Genomic DNA, 17,237 nt, shown 5'->3' on the forward strand with positions numbered 1-17,237 from the left:
TGCTACCCCGGTTAGCAGCGCCCGGTACGGATCAGCGTAATGATACAGCGTAATGATTACGGTTGCTCTTAGGATGTGGATACCAGGCTTATACAGGTAATTTCTCGCAAGAGCGGATTTGAGTAAAAATAAACCCAATTTAGGTTATTTTGTGGCTCCTTGTACATTTACTTCGACCATAACGTACACGGAAAAAAGGCGATGGGTGTTGGGGATGTCGGGCGTTGGATGTCAATTGACGTTGCTCAAAATGCACCCAAACAAACTGCAACCCGCCTGCGCACTTTTATATCGGGAATAAACATGTTTTCTTGTTTTGATTTGATCTGCACACTTTTTCGCAGTCGCAGTTATCAAGTGCATATGGAACTAGACGGCGCTATTTTGCGAAATCGGAAAAATCTAAGAAAATACGAGTGGTTAATGTTAATACCGGTCGCGGAGTGTAAAGAAAGGTTGGGTTGATTTGCCGCACGAATGGAAATTCCTCGCTTTGTGATAAATCGGAAGGGAAAATAGCAACAATGTTCGCGAACATTCTATTTCGTAAGTATTTGAATGGTAGCCGTTTTCGCTTCAGCCTATCGTCAAATTGAACATGTCTTGTTCACAAGATAACTATTAAAACGAAAATGTTATTGTCTCTGAATGTTGAAATGAAAAACCAAATCGTGATGTTGCATTGATAAGTCGTGACTTCTGTCACGTTGTTTTGATGCTTTTGATCTACCAGCGGTTTCCAAATCGTACTCCCCGGAGCATTTGGTGCGCTAAAATGTTCACAGCTGTTCAACTTTTTTGCTTTAAGCTAACTATGTTGTTTCGTTCAAGAAAAGTAAAAAAAAAATCCTTGACCGAATGGGTCCCACGCATTACTTTTCTTATAAAGCCTGATTCGCTGCTGACAAGTAATTTCTTGGCCTATCTTGATGCATGGGAAATTCCTGCAAGGAATCGATCAAGCAAGCGCTTTTTCCTGATCGCAGTACGCAGTTGAAAAGAGATGTCAGTTCAAACTGGAGTCGCTGTAGAATTTCTTTAGCGATTCCTGTTCAGCAGCAAATCAGGCTTAAAGCTAAGTATGCTGTTCCGCTCAAGTAAAAATTTCTGCGGAAGAAATGGTCGCGAAATTTTCTGCAGTGAGCTCCATTTTAATTGATATTTATTTTCAACTGCAAACAAAGAAACATGCCTTTTTTGACCATTTCTTACAAGAAATTTTCCACGCATCGAGATAGGCGTTTACTTTTCTGTTGAAGTGCATACTTCCCAGAAGGGAAGTAGGGGAAAAGTACTAATTTTCGACCCATCCATACGATTTTGGCCTACGTTGTATGAAAATCCGAAAATTTGAACATAATTCTTGTAGGTCGAAAATTAGTGCTTTTCCCCTATGCATTTCAACAGGAAAGTAATCGCCTATCTCGATGCATGGGAAATTTCTTGCAAGAAATGCTCAAGAAAAGCATTTTTCTTTAATCGCAGTATGCAGTTGAAAATAAATGTCAATTCAAACGGAGCTCACTGTAGGAAATCTCTTGAACATTTCTTCCGCAGAAATAATTAAGGTCAATATTTTAACCCAGGAGGCGAAAACTGGGAAAATTGAATTTGGGGGGCGAAAGTACTGATATGAGAGAAAATGAAAACGTCGTTGTAGCGTCTACTCATGTCAATGGAAGATTAAACAAATAATGAATTTAAAGAATTATTCCACATATCTCTTTTACCTCTAAGAAGCATGCCACTTTATTGATGTTAATGACAAAGCTTGATAGTTTGCAAAACAAAATGTTTGTGTAATGCATTCAGTTTTTGTACCTTACATAAATGTTGAAACATGAATCAGCAACTGAGAGTTTCTTGAAAGATATCGTCGATTTGAATAATTTGTTGTTACAGATATTTTTCCAAATTAAAAGCTACAGTAAATGGAAAATTTCTGCAAGGAATCGATCAAGAATGCACTTTTTTCTGATCGCAGTACGCAATTGAAATGTCAGTTCAAATGGGAGTCACTGTAGAAAATTTCCGCAAGGAATTGGCGAGAATTTTCTTTAGCGATTCCTTTTCAGTAGTAAATCAGGCTTAAAGCTAAGTATGCTGTTTCGCTCAAGAAAAGTAAAGAAATTCCTTGACTGAAAGGGTCAAGAAATTTCTTACAGAGAGCCCCCTTTGAAGTGACATTTCTTAACAACTGCGTACTGCGATCAGAAAAAAGTGATTTTCTTGACCATTTCTTGGGAGAAATTTTCCACACATCGAGATAGGCGATTCCTTTTCTTGTCAGTAGCAAACCGGCCTTAAGGGAGAATCGGGAGAGTTGACTGTACATGCAAATCAAAAAAATATATTTCAAAATCGTACAAAAATGTTTTGATGTCTTTCTTATAGGACAATTCTGGGATTAGGTAGTTAATGCCTTTATTATTGGTATCCGGTTTTTCAAACACATTTTTATCGAAACAACTCATTTCAAAATTTCTGGAGAAAGGAAGACAATCATAGTGGTGGGGATTGCTCATCAAACCTTCCGGTCCGCCTCATAGTTACGTACTATTTGGTGCTGGGTGTAGTTCTTGTTTTTCCAGCTGTATTGAAAAGCATGGGTCATAGTCTTTGGCATACAATCGGATCTTTCTTTAGCAGAAAAGAACCGAAATGTCTATCGACGACCGGTGATTGCTAGCACATATAGTGGAGAGCTTGTCTTGAAACGTTTATCGCTTCAAGCTAGTTGAAAAACTGAATACACTGATTGCCTGTCGATCAGAACCGAACTAAGCATAGATCGTATACATACATCTGAATCTACATGTCTCCGATGTATTACATCGTTCCAGGTGGGAGTTATCTGATAGGTGAATATGGTACCATAACAGAATTTTCCATCTGAACGAAGTGATAAATCATAATATTCCGCAAACTGTATCACACATCTACAGAATGTATTGCGTGAAGTTAAGACACAGCAGAGTATTGGGTACATAGGACCAAGTCCCTGCCGGGTGGCGCGAAACTGATGAGCGATAGACAATAGAATCAACAACACTGCCATAAGGGATAGTAAGCATGTGACTATTGTCGAAACTATGATTAGGAGGCAAATCAACATCCCAAGATCAAATTTTTGTTACAACCAATGTAGGTATTATTAAATTAGGCTGTAGAAAATGATAAATATCTGCAAGGTAATAAATGCTCGTAGTCTGTTTTCTTCGAATACACATGTATAAATTGTTGAAATTGCCAAATCATACGCGGAATTTATTAAACGGATCATGAAATTAGGACTGAAATCATAATGATGATAGATTATCAACTTTCCTTTCGTCGTGCTATTTTTTACCGTTAGAATCACCAAACTGATTGGTTTCCCACTACATACACCAATACAACAGCACAAAAACTGAAGTATTACAATCGCGCGTTGAAACTTATTCAGTGAATTCTTGTATATAGCTAGTATAAATGACAGAATCATCAACTTCTTAAACTTTCTTTAACTGAAAACAGGATGCTTGTTTATCAAACATGCTCAATCTGCACCTAAAATCTCGGATTTAAATAGTTTTCTAAATAAAAATTGTGTCTAAATAAAACGTGCAGGCCAACAAAACATAATTGAGTAGGAGTTTACAAGTTACTTAGCACATGAAAAGCATTTTGAAAAGGGATTTTGACGGTTCGATTGGCGGCTTACCGCCTACTCGAATTTCTCCTTTTCAGGATCTCTACTCACAACAATAATTATTTAACACAAAACTAATATCAGATGGGCCGCCATTCTGTGGAGTGATGTGGCCCCTTCCTTTCCTTGTTTTCTTATCTTTCCAACAACCGAAATGAAGAAGGAAACCTCCAAGCCATTGTGGAGAAGTGATGTCACAACAGGAAGATACGCATACCCGGCACGCAAATATTCCCACCTTAAGATCGTTAACACGTGGAAGGTCGTAAATCGGTTTGATTACATGGATAATAATAACTATTTACACCCTGACAGAACTGCCTATCTCAAAAATAGGTAGAAGGGCGAGACGACGGTGCGAGCCTACCCACTCTGTCATCGGTGGGCGTCGGGCGTGCTAACTGGTGTAGCAAGGCATATGGGGCTCTGCATACGAGTATAGTAAAATTGCCCGCAGTTGATGTTGTCGTTTGTTGGGTTTTCTTTTGTTCATAAACTGTCAGCAGTATTTAAAAAAACAGCTATTTTGTTGTTTTAATTTATTAACTCCAAAAAAAACTTCAATACCTGGTCGACTACGGCTTGGCCTACGACGATATCCTACTGGAAAGCAAACTGGTAATGCCCTCGGTCAGATTGATGGTACTGCCACTGTCCTCGATAGATAAAGACGTGTGGTACGGGGTCATTCCGATCAGGTGGGCGTACTCGTTGACGTATGCATCGTTTCGGCGGTCATTGCGGGACCATCCACCGGATTAAAAGCCTCCAGTAATTTGTCCAGCGTGCAAGATTCCCATGAGGCACTTCGACATGGTCTCGTTCCCTGAATCGTCAAAGTCCAGGTTGTGTTTGTGATAACCTGTAAAATCGAGCAGAAATTGATTTACACATTTACACTGCAGTTCTTAAATTTTATGCACATTCACTTACCGACTCCGCTTAGAGGCAGCGGAGTATCGTAAAGCAACTATTATTCATATTAAAATAGATTTTAATCTACCGCGAATCAAGTTGGATTTGCCTCGTATAGAAGTTGTTGGCAGCTGCAGCAAAAAAAATGGAGTCTTCCCAAACAATCTGGTGAACTACGTTCAATGGTAGCTATCACTATTTGAGTTATCACCTATTCGTGGTTGTCGCCACTATGTTTTAATACACATAACCATTTTCATGGTTATGGTAACTATTTTCACGGCATAGTAAAAACAAGAACGGCTGTATATTTGCATATACCATAATTTTTCTATCAGTGTACATACACCAATACAACAGCACAAAAACTGAAGTATTATAATCGCGCGTTGAAACTTATTCAGTGAATTCTTGTATATAGCCAGTATAAATGACAGAATCATCAACTTCTTAAACTTTCTTTAACTGAAAACAGGATGCTTGTTTATCAAACATGCTCAATCTGCACCTAAAATCTCGGATCCAAATAGTTTTCTAAATAAAAATTGTGTCTAAATAAAACGTGCAGGCCAACAAAACATAATTGAGTAGGAGTTTACAAGTTACTTAGCACATGAAAAGCATTTTGAAAAGGGATTTTGACGGTTCGATTGGCGGCTTACCGCCTACTCGAATTTCTCCTTTTCAGGATCTCTACTCACAACAATAATTATTTAACACAAAACTAATATCAGATGGGCCGCCATTCTGTGGAGTGATGTGGCCCCTTCCTTTCCTTGTTTTCTTATCTTTCCAACAACCGCAATGAAGAAGGAAACCTCCAAGCCATTGTGGAGAAGTGATGTCACAACAGGAAGATACGCATACCCGGCACGCAAATATTCCCACCTTAAGATCGTTAACACGTGGAAGGTCGTAAATCGGTTTGATTACATGGATAATAATAACTATTTACACCCTGACAGAACTGCCTATCTCAAAAATAGGTAGAAGGGCGGGACGACGGTGCGAGCCTACCCACTCTGTCATCGGTGGGCGTCGGGCGTGCTAACTGGTGTAGCATGGCCTATGGGGCTCTGCCTGCACAAATCATGTTTTCTTTCTCTTTCACTTTTTGTGAATTTGCTAACAACAATGCCATTAAAGTAAATCCAATACAAGAATGCTGTGCAGAACCTCATAACGCCTTTTTTGGTAAACGTATTTCCCAGCGTGGGGGTTTATAGGGATGTTTGTGTAAACAACGCAGATTGGCCATGGCTAGGGGGTGTGTTGATATTAGCAGATTAGCAGATTAACAACTCATTTCAAAATTTCTGGAGAAAGGAAGACAATCAATGTTTTCTGATCGCAGTACGCAGTTGAATAGAAATGTCATTTCAAAGGAGGCTCTCTGTAGGAAATTTCATGACCCATTCACTGTAAACTCGGCATTACCCTTTAATGTGGAAAAAATACCCATTATTTGCTGATATATGGAAACGTCAAAATGATGGGTACTTTATTTTTTCAGATACAGAGTATTTTATACCCTTTTATATATTCCACGGACTTACTCTTTAATGGGTGAAAAAAATCTTGCAATTCATAATAGTTCTTTATGGAGCAGAGACATACTTGCAGTAACACAATGGAATAACTGTTTTCTAAATTTGGATAGATCAATGGTATGTATAATTTCTTTCCCTCTAGTGTTCTAATAAATATGAAACAATCATTTGATTACAGGATACTTTTGCTTCCATATACATCCCGTATGCATGTCAAAATCGCCAATAGTAGATGTCAGTTTGCTAGGCTAGTAACATCAACGTAAACCAATTCATTATGCTCCCGCACCTGAACAATAATTAATTGCAAATAGTTTATTCAATAAAAATTATGTATATGATCAAGTGTTTTAGTAGATATTTTTATAAACGAGAAAAAATATTAAAATCAAACAGAATTTTCATATCTTGAAAAAGAGTAAATTTTACTCTGTTTCTCAGAACAAATGTTTTGGATAATGGGTAAAATTCACTCGTTGATCTGACGTACAAGCCCTTTACTCTTTAAAGAGTAAAGGCCCTTTACTCTTTTTATGAGTTAAACTAGTTTCTCTCAAAAAGGGTACTTTTTTACCCTTTAAAGGGTACTTTGGTCTTACAGTGTTCAGTCAAGGAATTTCTTTACTTTTCTTGAGCGAAACAGTATACTCAGCTAAAATACACTAAGGGTAGATTCAAATATGACGTAATCATTTTCCAGGATGTCTAGACTCCCCTCTCCTCTCTGTCACGCTTTTTCCAATATCTTATACACCCTTTTTCCAATATCTTATACACCCCCCCCCTTCCTCAAATGATGGACGTCATTTCTGGATGACTCCTAATCTCAAGGGGCGAAAACAGGCTTCTGGCACCACAATACAATTCCATGGGAAAAATCGAGCCATCTTCTCTGGTTCCCACTGGGAAGTGGTTCCCCAAGACAGTTCAATGTAAGTAAACAAATAGTCATTTCGGGACAAACAATCTAAAATGGCGAAAAAATGTTTATGGGGAAAATGTCTCGCATAACTTCTGATCTCGCTCTAAAAGCCATTGGTAACCATGTGTGTAGCTCGTTGTTTCTGAGCATTTGAATGTATTTTCATGTTACTTAACAACGCTATGGGGATGAAAGGAGCATTATCTACCTGCCTGTGATGTTGGTTTGTGTGCTTATTTTTTCATTTGCTCAGAAACAACGAGCTACACACGTAGTTACCAACGGCTTTTAGGGCGTTGTCTCAGAGTATGCGAGATGTGTTTAATACAGGTCGGACTCGATTATCCGGTGACTTTACTTTTCTTGAGCGGAACAGCGTACTTAGCTATATGGAATTTGTGAACAGGACCTTGGCTTAAAAAGTGCTCCGCGAGCCAAATAGTTTAAACACTCTTGCTGAACAATTTTTTCTGCACTTTAGAAAATTTCTACCTTGATTTACAGTTAGTCTCGAATCAGACGCTGAAAATCAAAATGTTTGTGAAACAGTACACAAAACGCGCATAAATTATGTTAAGGGCCATAAAGTCTTTGCTAATGTCGAATTCGTTTTTAAACCTATAGGTTGGAACTGACGAAACCCGTTCTGAATCACCGCTTCAACCCCAACCCGATTCCGGTTCGACCCAGAGTCCATAAACCAATGTGTATATACCCCATTAAACATTTGACAGTTCAATTACGTCGGCCCACCCTATTAAATCGGGTGATATTCGGTTGATCCCTGTGTTAATATTTCATAAGCGTCGGTGCAACAATCGATCGATTTTTCAACAAATTTAGTCGGCTGTTGATCTGTCAAATGTTTAATGGGGTAGACTCTGGTTAGACCGAATTACAATATTTTCAAAGCTAAACAAACACTTCGACATCTGGTGTCTAGTAGGAGAATCGTCAAAAAAGAGGTTGGGGGGAGAACGCACCGTGTGCAGCATAGGGAGGAGCACACAATTTACACTTTTTTCTCAGAATAGTTATTTTTTATATATAACTTGGACATGCATATAATTTGGACAGGCTAGTCGTTCTATGCCCATTTCCAATGAGATAGTAAGGAATATGTGTACGGGAAATCATGTATTGCATTAATAATTCACTATGCTGCTTATTAAAGATGACCTTTTTCATAACAATCACAAATTGGCTTCAAAAATATCAAAATTGTAAGTTGTATCAACAGAACATCTGTGAAACCTACGAATGCAAGAGGATGTGCATTTCAAGAACATACATTTAATGCAATAATAGCACTCAGAATTGGCATTCATAAAAAGTTCAAAAGTGGCAACATGATAAAATATGTCTAAAATTTATGCTAAGTTCATCTAAAATCTTAACATGAGTATATAAGGCGTAAATCAGATGATGTCCAAAATAGATTATGGTTTTAGTTCTGTTGATATAATTTAGCCATCTGATGAAACACACTAGAATGTCACATACATGCATACTTACAGGCGTTTTTCGTGGATCTGATGATATTTGCTGATGAAATTATTGATTATCACTAAAATACACATCCGTTAAGCGAAAAAATGCATAAGTCACATGTAAACTCTTAAAATTTTATGATATGATCGCCTTTTTAAGAAATCATTGCATGGATATTGAGATAACGTCCCTGTCCGAATTATAGTCACGTGAGGGTGTCCAAAATGTATATTTGGTGTCCGAACTGTATAACAGACAGGCCGCCAAAAAATGCCATTTTGGTAACTAATATTACAGTTTGTAAGCTTTTGCTCCCTAGAAACTCAAAGTACAATGGGACATTAAGCATATAAGTAACATTAGATAATAACATATTATTATCTAATGCAGTTAATCAATCGCCGTTCGCAGACATATCCTTAGCCTGTCCAAAATACATAATTTACCCTATTTTCTCGAAGAAAAGAAAATTTTCTTGTTAGTGTGTTATGAAAGAAAATTTCTTCTCTTCGAAGAAAATGTGCGCCGGAATTCACCTACAGGTCAGTGCTCATGTATGATTAGTGGGATAAAATTGGAAAATTAGTGTATGGCAACATAGGTTATAAACTTCCGGATTCTTTGTTATTGGTTAAATTTGTTGTGAAATCACGCGTATCACAAGAATAAAGGGTCAGAATGATTATGCCAGAGGAAAATACTTCAATAATTTAATGATTCTGACCTAATTTTTGGGTTGAAAAATTGAATTTTGGACGTAAACAAACATTTTCAGTGACATTTCTCTCCTTCTTCCCCAGCGACCTCTATGATGGTGGCGCATTATATTTGCCTATTTTTCTTAACGTTGGCTTGCTTGAGTGTTGTTCGCTGATCCAGTTCCTAAAAACGAAAACGACATTAGTATACTAATTAGTATACCATTATACTGCCCATAACTGCATAACAGTCACATTCGACATTTTTGACAAATTGACGTTAATACCATGGAGAGTCATCAAATGAGAAATACTTTCGATCAACTTACTGAAATCTGTGAGATTGTTCTAGAAAATTCGAAAAAAAATACCAAGTTGTTTTGTCACATTGGTAATGAACAGTAAAAAATGAGTAATTTGTTTTAAGTTTCAATTTCTTTTAATTTGATGTGTTGCGACACAATGATAATTTTTGAATTCAACCCAGCAACACTGTACTAACGAAAAATTCAGAAATAAACCGAACCTTGTATCGAACGGAAGTATTTTTACGTTTTTCGATAGTGTGCCAAACCATCCGATTTTCCTGCCGAAACCTAAGCCTGAGCTATCGTTGGACATTTTTTGGTCCGTTCTCCCGGATCATCGGAGGAATTTTGAATGGTTTCCGGCGTTCGCGAGTGATTGATTAGCACCGGGTGCTAATTATTTTGGCGCAAGGCCAAATTACGCGTTGGTGGTGCTTCCCCACCAAAAGTGAGTGCCCGTGGCACAAGCAATTGGACGGTCGCCATCTTGACGAAAAGCTATTGCCGGAGCGGATTCGGTAGAGTGCCCGTGGCACGAGACATAGTGGTAGCCATCTTGGTGAAAAGTTGTCGACGTGGCTTCGACAACAGTGCTCGTAGCAGAAAAGACAGATCGGTAGCCATGTTGGCGAAAAGCAAATGTCAAACGGTTTGACATTGTGCGTGTGGATTCGACACCGTCGTGTTGATTAACAGTGCGAAAACGCTAACATTGAAAGTGCGCGAAACTCGTGTGTTTGTGTAGCCAAAGAAGAGGCTGAAGATCATTCATGAGTGAAAGCGACACACCCCGTGGACCGTCGAGCAAAGTTAAGCGAAGGAATATACTCGACGCGCTCGCCGGGTCGCAGAATAGTGAAGAGGACGAAGGGGATCGAATCCCGACTATTGCCCAGCAGAAGGTTGCACAGCAGGAGTTGAACACAAGACGCAGGATGATGCAGAGTTTGGAGATTTTAGGCGATCGGCAGGCGCTACTGACCGATAAGCTGCTACTAATGCGCGAAACATTGCGAGAGGACATCAGCAATCATCTACTCAAGCTACACGTTGAGACGTTACGCCGAATAGCTGACGATTTCGAGAAAGTCTATTCGGAAATGGCAGCCCTTTTGACAAAGGATCAGCGGGAAGCAATGCACGAGGAGTACGCAAAATTCGAGAAAATGCACAACGAAGTGTACGTAATACTACAGACGCGAATCGAGCAAGCCCAGCAGCAGCTGAAATTGGAAGAGTTCCGGAACATCCCTACGCCCCAAACATCCTCTCAGGCTCCGGTGTATGTACAGGCACCAGCTCCTCATCTGCAGGCTCCGTTTCCTACCTTTAACGGAACCCTCGAAAACTGGTACAGCTTCAAAAGCTTGTTTCAGAGTATCATGGCTAGGTACACAAACGAAACCGATGCCATGAAAATCCTTCATCTCCGAAATTCACTTATCGGTGAGGCTAAAGATAAGATCGACCAGGAAGTGGTTAATAACGGAGATTATGCTTCGGCGTGGAAGATCCTAGAAGATGCTTATGAGGACAAGCGTCTGATTATGGACTCTCATATCGACGCAATCTTGGACTGCCCGAAAATCACTAAGGATAACCGTGGTAAGTCCCTATCCAAACTAGTTGAGGTTTGCGTGAAACACACGGATGCCTTGAACGGCCATGGATTTCCCGTCGAAGGATTGGCGGAGCTCATAATAGTGAATGTACTGTACAAAAAACTGGACAAGGAAACACAGGAGCTATGGGAGACAAGGTTGGGTAGTGGAGAGCTACCCGATTTTGAATTTTTCGTCGATTTCCTGCGTGAACGAGGGCGTGTACTCCAGCGAACGAATCGAACTCAACAGCCACCAGCACACCAAGCAACGGCGATCCCAACTAAGCGGCAACCGGGTAGTCAGAAGCCACATGCGCAAGTACCTTCCAATTCCTTCGTGCAGGTGTCAAAGGAGATGTGCCCATGCTGCAAAGAGGAACACTTGATCTATCGTTGTTCGAAGTTCCAAGGAATGTCTTTGCAGGAACGAAAGGGTTTTGTAGCAAAATCAAAGTTGTGCTTCAACTGCCTGAAAGCCAAGCACCGCGTCATCAACTGTCCATCGGAGCAGGGCTGTAAGGTACAAGGATGTGGTCGCAAGCACCACAGTCTACTGCACTGTAACGATGCACCCACTGTAGAATGTCCAGACAAACGTCAAGAGAGCGAAGTATCATCAACAGCTTCCGAAGTGCACCCACAGCAGGCTCCTGCTCAACGCAGCAGTGCAACAGCTCTCTACACTAATATTAGCGGAGCTAAACATCATGTTGTTCTTTCGACAGCACAAGTGTTGGTTACTGGAAAAGGCAACTCTCTCGTTAAGTGCCGTGCGTTGTTGGACACTGGTTCGGACAGCAACATCATAACTGAAAAACTTCAGTTAAGCATGGTTCCAGTGGACGTTCCAATCAGCGGTTTGAACAACAATGAAACTCGTGTCAAGTTCCTGCTAGCAACGAAGTTCCAATCCTGTACCAGTTCGTTTGCTTCGCCCAAGCTGGATTTCCTTGTCGTCCCACAGATCACTTCAAACTTGCCAGCTGTGAGAATTGGGTCCTAAAATTTTTAATGAAATCTTGTTTTTATTCAATAACACGAAAGAGCATCTTACTGCAACTACTTTAGCAATATTTCTTGCTCAAATAACGGCTATATCATGTTTAAACTTTAATTTAAAAATTGGGTCCTTAAATGAACCTTGACACTTGAGATCATCTTTGACGTTCGCTTAGTCGACAAAAACACCACAGGGGTTTTAGTTTTACCACGGGGGTTGTTCCTATCTGACATTTCGGAAGGGACACGGAAAACAAAATACACCCAAAATTCGAGTTTAAGCCAAGGAGTGTGACAAAATCTAAAAAAATGTTTTTTGGACTCAAACCAACGGAAAACATTAGAAAATTGAGTAAACATGTGTTATTGGCCTAAACTTAAGCGTTTGGCACTAAAATTGGGACAGAGCTTTAGGACCCTATTGATGCCCGTTCATGGACGATTCCTTCCGGATTACGTTTTGCTGATCCTACTTTCCATTCACCAAGTGGAATTGACAAGATCATCGGAAATGAGGTGTTTTTCGATCTAATCAAGGGCGGTCGAGTGAAGCTCGGTACCATTGGCGTTACCCTAGCCGAAACACAACTAGGGTGGATTGTAGCTGGCTCGGTACCAATCAAGGAAGAACCGTCTCGCCGAGTATGTCAGCTCAATCGAAATGAAGAGATGCTAAACCAAACGATGTCCAAATTCTGGGAATTGGAATGTGTGTACTCCGATAAATCATCGACTGTGACTGAAGAATTAGTTGAGGAACACTTCAAGGCTACCCATTATCGTGAAGATTCGGGACGTTATGTTGTGCGACTGCCGTTTAACGGCATGGAAAGTCAACTCGGCGACTCTTATGACATGGCTCGAAAACGTCTCAATAAGCTGATGCTCCAGCTGGCCAAAAATCCTTCCAAGCGTGGTGAGTACTACAAGTTCTTGTCTGAGTACATAGCTCTAGGTCATATGACGGAGGTTGCTGGATCAACGTGCGATGGGGGGTATTACATTCCCCACCATGCTGTTTATAAGGCTTCGAGCTCAACGACGAAAACAAGGGTGGTTTTCGATGCGTCGGCTAAAACCACCACAGACCTCTCGCTCAATGACACGGTATTAGTTGGACCCACGGTTCAAAATGACATCGTATCGATCATAATTCGATTTTGCATCCACTCGGTGGTATTGACTGCCGACATTTCAAAAATGTACCGGCAAGTACGGGTGCATAAGGATGATTGCAAGTACCAGCGAATTCTCTGGTGGAATGACGACGGCCAGCTGAAGACCTATGAACTTCAAACCGTAACATATGGTGTTGCTAGTTCGCCATACCATGCCACAAGGGTCTTGGTCCAACTAGCAATCGACGAAGGTGAAGATTTTGCTCTCGCGAAGGAGATCATTACGGAGGACAGCTACATCGACGATTTTTTGACCGGCGGCTCGTCAAGCGAAGAAGTCATTCAAGTCTATTCAGAGCTATCAGAACTGCTACGTCGTGGTGGCTTTGAAGTGCATAAGTTTTGTTCGAACAGTAACGATGTTTTGGGCGCCATTCCTGAAGAGCTTCAAGAGCAACAAGTCAGTTTCGATGATGGAGGCATCAACAGCAGCGTCAAGACGCTGGGTTTTATCTGGAACCCTCAGGCAGATTACTTTATGTTTCGAGCTACTGTGGTTGATTGGAAGGAGGTGCCAACTAAACGTAAAGTTCTGTCGGAGATCGGGCAGCTTTTCGACCCACTCGGTTTCTTGGGTCCTGTAATTGTATTTGCCAAGTTGATAATGCAGGACATATGGCGTCTGGGTCTTGCTTGGGATGAAGAACTACCGGATGACCTGCAAGAAAAATGGCACCAATTTCGCCGGCAGCTCCCAGCTTTAAATCAGGTGCAGAAGCCCCGTTGTGTCATTCAGAGTGAGGCTGTTACTCTGGAGCTTCACGGGTTCTCGGATGCGTCCAAACGCGCATATGGAGCTGTTGTGTACATGCGAAGCATCACTGCAGATGGTAAGATCTACGTCAACTTGGTGGCCAGCAAATCTCGTGTGGCCCCGCTCAAACCAACAACAATTCCACGACTCGAGTTGTGCGGTGCGAAGCTTTTGGCAGAACTGGTGAAGAAAGTGATTACGTCCATGAAGATTCGTCTCGATGCTGTAAGGTTGTGGTGCGATTCCCAAATAGTTTTGTGTTGGTTGAAGAAATCTCCTCTCGCTCTAAACCAATTTGTTGCCAACCGTGTTGCTGCAATTGTTGATCTAACACAATCATATCAGTGGGGTTACGTTCGGTCCGAGGAAAATCCGGCCGATGCGGTATCGCGAGGAGAATAGGGTCCTAAAGCCCTGTCCCGATTTTAGTGCCAAACGCTTAAGTTTATTCCAAAAACACGTGTTTACTCAATTTTCCAATGTTTTCCGTTGGTTTAAGCCGAAAAAACTTTTTTTTTAGATTTTGTCACACCCCTTGGCTTAAACCTTCAATTTTGGGTGTATTTTGTTTTCCGTGTCTCTTCCGAAATGTCGGATAGGAACAACCCCAGTGTTAAAACTAAAACCCCTGTGGTGTTTTTGTCGACTAAGCGAACGTCAAACATGATCTCAAGTGTCAAGGTTCATTTATGGACCCAATTTTCAAATTAAAGTTTAAATATGATATAGCCGTTATTTGAGCGGGAAAAAATGCTAAAGTAGTTGAAGTAACATGCTCTTTCGGGTTGTTAAATAAAAACAAGATTTTATTAAAAATTTTAGGACCCAATTACCAGAAGATCTGTTGCAGAAGAACCAGTGGTGGAGTGGTGCAAATATGCTATGGGAACCTCAACCCATCCTGAGTGAACCTGAGCCGTTGAAGAATCCATGATTCGGGAGGTGAAATCGACTGTAATGATGGCAGCAGTACGGTCGGACCCACCGATTGTACTTAACAGACTGAGTAGCTACAAGAGGATCCAGAGAGCATGGGTTTATGTTCATCGTTACATCGATATAGTAATGCATAAGAAGAAGGAGTTTGGTGAAATTACAGCCGACGAAATCAGGATGGCTGAGAAGTCGATTTTATTGCTCGTTCAACGTGAATCATATGGTGATGTCTTGAAAGCGCTGGAATCAAAATCCGTTCTGCGACAACCTTACAGAAATCTGGCGCTATTCGTTGATGAAGATAGTCTTATTCGAGTTGGCGGTCGCCTTAAATATTCGGCCATTCCGTATGACGGCAAGCATCAGGTACTGTTACCACAGAAGCACCACATCACAGAGACCATCGTAAGAGGACTACATCAGGAGCACTTCCACGTTGGCCAGAATGGACTTTTGGCTATCGTTCGAGAGCATTATTGGCCAGTGCATGCGAAGCAGATCATCAAAAAGGTTGTATCTTCGTGTCAAGTCTGTGCGCGACAGCGTCCTGTCCCAGGCATGCAGTTTATGGGCAACCTCCCCGAAGTCCGAGTCAACCCATCACCACCGTTCTCCAAGGTGGGAATCGACTACGCAGGACCGTTCATGCTCAAACTGGGAGGCCGAAGTACAAAATTGTACAAGGGATACGTGGTCGTATTTGTTTGCTTGATCGTGAAAGATATCCACGTTTCTCCAGCCGGCGTGGTGTTCCGAGCGATATCCACAGTGATAATGCCACCACATTCGTAGGAGCAAATCACGAGTTAGCAGCCCTAAAACAGCTGTTCGAAGACCAGCAGCACCAGCTGAAAGTAAAGGAGTTTTGTAGTGCAAAGGGTATCCGCTGGCATTTCATTCCCCCCAGAAGCCCACACTTTGGTGGGATCTGGGAAGCAGGGGTGAAATCTATGAAATATCACCTAAAGAGAGTTGTGGGTGAGACACGACTTACCTTTGAAGAGATGAGCACTTTTCTCGCCCAGACGGAAGCCATTCTCAACTCGCGACCGTTATGCCCGATGTCAGATGACCCAAGTGACTATTCCGTTCTGACGCCATCACATTTTTTGATTGGCCGTTCTGGCGTAGCTCTTCCTGTGCCATCATATGGTGATGAGAAACTGGGGCGACTCGACAGATATCAGCACATCCAGCTGATGCACCAACATTTTTGGAGCAAGTGGTCTCGCGAATATCTTCATCATTTGCAAGGTCGCCAGAAGTGGAACACAAATGCGAACTCGAGTTTCAAGGTTGGTGCGTTAGTGCTCTTGGTTGAGGAAAATCTGCCTCCACAACAATGGAAGCGTGGGCGGATTTCGGCTGTGCATCCCGGAGACGATGATGTTGTGCGAGTGGTGACAGTCAGAACGACGAACGGTGATTACAAGCGAGCGATAACGAAGATTGCTGTGATGCCTTCTGTTGAAACTGAATTATCAACGGGGGGTGTATGAACAGTAAAAAATGAGTAATTTGTTTTAAGTTTCAATTTCTTTTAATTTGATGTGTTGCGACACAATAATAATTTTTGAATAGGGTCCTAAAGCTCTGTCCCAATTTTAGTGCCAAACGCTTAAGTTTAGGCCAATAACACATGTTTACTCAATTTTCTAATGTTTTCCGTTGGTTTGAGTCCAAAAAACATTTTTTTAGATTTTGTCACACTCCTTGGCTTAAACTCGAATTTTGGGTGTATTTTGTTTTCCGTGTCCCTTCCGAAATGTCAGATAGGAACAACCCCCGTGGTAAAACTAAAACCCCTGTGGTGTTTTTGTCGACTAAGCGAACGTCAAAGATGATCTCAAGTGTCAAGGTTCATTTAAGGACCCAATTTTTAAATTAAAGTTTAAACATGATATAGCCGTTATTTGAGCAAGAAATATTGCTAAAGTAGTTGCAGTAAGATGCTCTTTCGTGTTATTGAATAAAAACAAGATTTCATTAAAAATTTTAGGACCCAATTCAACCCAGCAACACTGTACTAACGAAAAATTCAAAAATAAACCGAACCTTGTATCGAACGGAAGTATTTTTACGTTTTTCGATAGTGTGCCAAACCATCCGATTTTTCTGCCGAAACCTAAGCCTGAGCTATCGTTGGACAGGTAATTATAACCGCATAACAGTCACATTGAGATTATCATTGA

At 41.0% G+C, this 17,237-nt stretch overlaps 1 protein-coding gene across 1 annotated transcript in view; it reads left to right on the forward strand.

The window, feature by feature from the left end:
- The first annotated feature begins 308 nt into the window (after window positions 1-308).
- Window positions 309-17,237, forward strand: part of LOC5579214 (deoxynucleoside kinase) — a 47,889-nt gene continuing 30,960 nt past the window's right edge. The window contains exon 1 of the mRNA XM_001657292.2: window positions 309-546. Coding sequence (XP_001657342.1) covers window positions 525-546 — 22 coding nt within the window. The 5' untranslated portion in view covers window positions 309-524. The remainder of the gene's footprint in view (window positions 547-17,237) is intronic.

This window comes from Aedes aegypti, chromosome 1 (assembly GCF_002204515.2).
Source record: "Aedes aegypti strain LVP_AGWG chromosome 1, AaegL5.0 Primary Assembly, whole genome shotgun sequence".
NCBI lineage: Eukaryota > Metazoa > Arthropoda > Insecta > Diptera > Culicidae > Aedes > Aedes aegypti.